The following is a 5594-nucleotide window of genomic DNA, read 5'->3' as shown; positions in this document are numbered from 1 at the left end:
TAGGCTATCTTGCCTTAGGATAGCTCCCACTGTCCTCACAGTGTGTGGGATTCATCCTTTTTGCATATGTCATAGTTGCAAGTGTACTTAAGGGATCAACTAATCACCACCATCAAACGACAATAACGTCAAACTCTAGTGAGCCAATCGTTACCGATAAATGATGATCAGTTGACAATATAATTTCCTTTTGTATATTACTCAGATTTTTACTCCTCAAAAATTGTAGCCAAGATGGTTCTCCAACCATCCTTATGTGTTTAGAATATGGTTTTTGTGTAACTCATTGCACATAAATCCAATAATTATTTCTACACACTTATAGATTCAGATATTAAAGATGCTTTGCATCTCTTCCTAGTCTCCCAATCCCTCCTTTGCGGAGGAGAGCATCGGTCCATCATTCTCAATGAATAATATGTTATCTACATATGAGACATAGAAGACATATCATTAGTGCTTCTTGAGTACTAATGGATAGACTATATGGCTATATATTGACTTTCACAAAGATTCGATTTTAATTTCTCGTCATACTCCAAGTATACGAATCATAAGAATAGTGATACATCTTAGCATAATGAATTAATCCAGCAGCGGAAGCAAATGGATTCAATTTCTACACGTTCATAACTTTTGAACTTGTCAAGATTCTTATTATCATAAGAGTATTAACTTTACGCTAATATCCATCGAACTGGATATCTTAGAGATGTATTATTCTTCTCCTAAGTCTTTCATCACTAAGAGTGATCAAAATGTCATTCACGTATAAGACTAATAATACCACCCTACTCCCACTAAACTTCATGTATAAACAATTCGAGAAAGGTTTATCACATGATTAAAACATACCATTCAACTCCTTGACGTCTACTTAAGATTTCTTCTTAAATTCGTATCCTACCTTAAGATAATTGCGATTTACAAAACTCATGCAAGATGATTTTAAAATCCAACAGTCAAATAATATTATGAAATCCGAATTTAACGAAGCGTTGCAATTGGCGTAAACCTCTTACCACCAATAAACCAAGTCATGGAAACATCTTAATGTTATGTTTAGTTCGGACTTTTGTGGAGTTAAAACTAGATAAAGCATCTTAATAAGTTACAGGCTTGTTACTTTTAAAAAATAACATGTACACTTAGGTTTCGAAGAAATATTTACTGATTTTGACCAAGAAAGAACATTTTCCTATGTCTTATGATCAGTTTGTGGCTCTTGAACATTTTATCCCACTCTGTCTTTAAGAAATAATCCTCTTTTTTTTTAATAGACAGTATCACGAGCCACAAACCCTTTGTTCTCGTGATCATATAGGAAGAGAGAGCACATGTTTACTATCGAAACAAGCTACAATTTAGGTACCACGCCTAACCATATCTCTGATGTGAATATTATTTGCGCACATTTAGTCCCCTAATTGAACCTATTTTGCATACTTTTATAGCATTTCATGACCATTTTATCCGTCAAATGCTTTCTATTTTGCTTTCCTAGTGCATTTTATATGTTTTATAGGAAAGCAGATAATAAAGCTGAAATTCCCGTCTTTCATGCATATTTGGAAGCTTGTTGACGATATTTGATGGACTAAGTATGAAGAGGAGGCAAGAATGATGACCAAGGAAGAAGAAATAAAGAGTATATAGAGGCATCTTAGGCTTAAAAGCAAAAAGAAAGGGAACATCAGCTCAACCCGCGCGGGTCAAGCTTATCTGGAGCGGGATACTGATTAACCCGCTCGGGTTGAGGCTCAGGATGCTTATTTTCAGCACGGGACGAGCGTATTGTTGGACAGGAAGCTTTTCCTTGCTACGTGATCCACGATCCGCGCATATTTCTTGAAGACTAGCAAAAAGGAGACTCGCATCTTTCTTTGAGAAGAGCATTTCCCTACTCAACAATTAGCATTGTTATTTACTAATTTACCCTTGCTTAACCTAATGATGCACTACTATATATACCCCATTTGTAAAGCTCTCTTAACCAAGTTTCCTTAGATTAAATCAAGTTCTCTTAGATTAGATTAAACCTTCATTAGGAGTAGATTAGAATAGATTACTCTTTAATCTTTCCACAAATCACACATTAATCTTTCCTTTAATTATTGTTCAAGTTTATTATTGAGTAATTCAAGTTTATTATTGGGTAATTAGAAGATCATTTGGGTTTATTGGGAGATTGACAACCTTCCATCAATCATCAAGTACTTCTATTATTCTTTGCATTATTATTTTGGAATCTCCTTAGGTATAATTCTCTTAATCCTTGTTTTAATTATTGTTAATCTTTCTTACTTGTTCATCATGTTTTGCCTTGTTAATATGATTGACAACCTTGTTAGCATGTTAAACTTGATAATGAGTGAGTAGTCTCTTAGCTAGGATTAATGGGTAATTAGGGAAACCAACATGGGGATTGATTCATGCTTAATCTAATATGTTCACATAATTAATTTGCTTGCTTGTTGTGATGTCAACCTATGCACATGTTATGTTTGATGAAATGCTAAGCCTATGAATCCTTGCATTTACAACCATCTCTTATCTATTCAACTTGACTTGTAAGATATAAACCAACTCGAGTCTAGTTAGACCATGCATAGAAGTGATTAGGGGGAAAGTAAGTCGACTTGTAGGTGTTGTACAATCTAATCGATTCGGCTCTGGGACCCAACTCTTCCTAAGAACCGTAAGACATACACCAACTCGGTTCCTTTACAACAATAATTTCTTGCTTATAGTTGAGAACATGTTTGTATGATCAACTCCCATGAATCCCTTATGAACCCATGATATCCTAGCATTTTTAGTCATTTGTTTACATTTCTTAATTTTGTTGCTTGTTTACTTTCCATTGCTTCTATTAGATTAGAATCATCAACCGATTACAATTGTGACAAACCCAAGCATAACCATAATTAGATTGAATAATTTGAGTACCACCGTCCCATGGATCGACCTCGACTTATCACTAACTAGTTGTTTGTTGAGAATTATAAATGTGTTTGATTGGGAGACCCGACGACATCACCCATCAAAATGGCGCCGTTGCCGGGGACGGTGTTGTGTATTTGAATTGTTCTTTTGTCTAGTTTTAGTTGTGCTTCTTTTTCTTGAGTTTTATTGTACTTGTTTTATTTCATTTGATCAACATGTCTACATTCACCTTTTGGCAACATGAAAATTAGTCTTTTGATAAGTATATTACAAGATTTGAAGATTATATGACTCATGCTTGGCATCATGGTTTTACTCTTTCAAATTATGAAGCATGTTGTGTTGTTTATAATGGCATGAACTTTGAAACCCGCAACTTGGAATTTCACTTGAGTGGTGGTAGGATTTGTGAGATGAGTTGTGAGGAACTTTGGAAATTTTTTGAGTTCATGACCACACATTGTCTTAAGCAAACTATACATGACATCTTTGAAAGTGCCAAAGAAGGTATGGAAGCGATAAAAACCACATTTCAAAAATTCATTGAGGAAAACTATGATGAAAATGAGATTTGTGAGTAGACACCTTCCTATAACCTTGAGCCCACCCACTATGTTCACAAATTTTCCCCACCTTGGGAAGATGGAGTGCTAGATAAGGAGAGTGATGATGAGGAGGAGTACATTCTTGATTGTGAAACTAATGCTTGGATGCCGTCATCCTACTCTTCTTGTGTTTCAATGAAATCAACCTCCATGGAATTTGATGATTATGGGCAAAGTGAGAATGACATGGATGTGAGCTTGAGTGAAAACTCACCCTTTGAGGATGACATATTTGAGGGAGACAATTGTGTTGAACTTGGTGAGCCTTGTTACGACAACCCCTTTGATAATGGACCTTGTTGGGATGAGGAATATGATGAGGACATTTGGGAACCCCAAATAGACACCCTTAAAATCACCTTGGATAATAATGAGAGTACTTGCATTGAATGTGGTGATTTTGACTATTTGGAGGATGAGTTGAGTGAATTGCCAACCAACTACCCATTTCATGTTCCTACCATCCATCATTTCTCTTATGATTTTTGTCATAATGTTCTTGACATGCTTGTTCGGTCTCTTACTTGGGCATTATTTCATTTCATAATCTTGTGTTGTTATCCATGCCTATTTATTTCTCACTCCCAAGAATTTGACCGACTTCTACGTGCTTTGAGTGCTAGTGATAATCTTCTATAAAATTGTTAATCTTCAATCTTTGGTTTGATGGAGTTCCTTAATAACCATTAATTTGTATATATCCATTTTTTTTTGGGAAAGGTTAAGTATATTAATATCAACAAAAGAATACATCATCCGTGTAGAGATTTACAAGATCAAAACTACTACAAAAAACACTCACAAATTAGCTACAACAATAACACTAAATAGATCAGTTTAACTAGCACGCAAACTATTGAGCCAACTAATATCCTCCTCTTTGATAGGTGCTTTGTTTCGAGCCCAGAATCTGATAGAGACTGCTTGAATAGCTTGCTGAACAATAACTTTAGGGTGAATGACAGAAAGCATAGTACGAGGTTTGTTCCTAGCCTGCCATATCAAATACACCAACATCACATAACACGCACACACCATCCTTCTTCTCAGAATACTAAGTCTTCTCCCTCTTTTGTTCCACTCAACCAGAGCTCGAGGATTCAGTCTGATAGTAAGCTTTTGCTGCATAAGATCAGAGCATTTTCTGCTAAAGTCACACTCAAAGAACAGGTGCCCATGGGATTCATCAGCACCCTGACAAAGGTAACACTCCATAGAAGTAGGACCACCCATCTTTGCCAACCTATCTCTCGTCAACAATCTGCCTAGCATAACCGCCCAGTAAATAAAAGAAGACTTGGGAACATTCAGAGAATTCCAACAAAGCTTCCACCAATCAACAGTGTTCCCTGGATCCCTAATCCAATCATAGCTAGCTTTAATAGAATATGCAGCACTGGTACCAAGCCACTGATCATCAATATAAGCTTTCCTAAACAGCAACATTATGTGAGCTATTTTTTTCCAAGACCAACTACAATCAGAGGGGGGAGAGTAGTTAGTCATTTAGTGTAGTTTTGCATTCATTTAATTGCATGATAGATGAAAGGGAGGGATCTCATATTTTAATTGAGTTTTTGAAGGAAATTAATGAAAATGAGAAGATGAAAAATGTAAAGAAATGAAGAAAATAGAGAATTTGGGCTTATGAATAACTTTGTTATCATAAGAAAGGTGTTGGGTCGAAATTTCTCAAAATATGCGCATCCCGAGACAAATCCGAGCGGGTTTAAGAACAAGAAAAGAAGCAAAAGTTCTTTGACCAAGAATCCGCGCAGATTTTGAGAAAAATGCTCGTCTTCACTGCCAACCCGAGCGGGTTCATTTCATCTGGAGCGGGTTCACTGTCTACCCGAGCGGGTCTGCTTTATCCCGAGCGGGTCCAGCCTCTGATTGCAGAATATGCCCAGAATCACGGGCAAGATACCTCCAACCCACCCGTGTCCAGCCTTATAGCCCGTGTATGCCTTTGTTTTCAGCCACAATTTTACTCTACACTCAAATCTCACCTACCATCTTTATCTTCTACCTTCAAGCTCAACC

At 36.5% G+C, this 5594-nt stretch overlaps 1 protein-coding gene across 1 annotated transcript; it reads right to left on the bottom strand.

The window, feature by feature from the left end:
- Positions 1-4388: 4388 nt before the first annotated feature.
- LOC141649256 (uncharacterized) lies at positions 4389-4997 on the bottom strand. The gene has a single exon (XM_074457951.1). The coding sequence runs from the start codon at positions 4995-4997 to the stop codon at positions 4389-4391; it is 609 nt and encodes a 202-aa protein (XP_074314052.1).
- Between the last annotated feature and the right edge of the window lie 597 nt (positions 4998-5594).

Source organism: Silene latifolia, chromosome 3 (genome assembly GCF_048544455.1).
Source record: "Silene latifolia isolate original U9 population chromosome 3, ASM4854445v1, whole genome shotgun sequence".
NCBI lineage: Eukaryota > Viridiplantae > Streptophyta > Magnoliopsida > Caryophyllales > Caryophyllaceae > Silene > Silene latifolia.
Note: the sequence above shows the minus strand (reverse complement) of the source record. Positions and strands in the feature narration are given on the sequence as shown.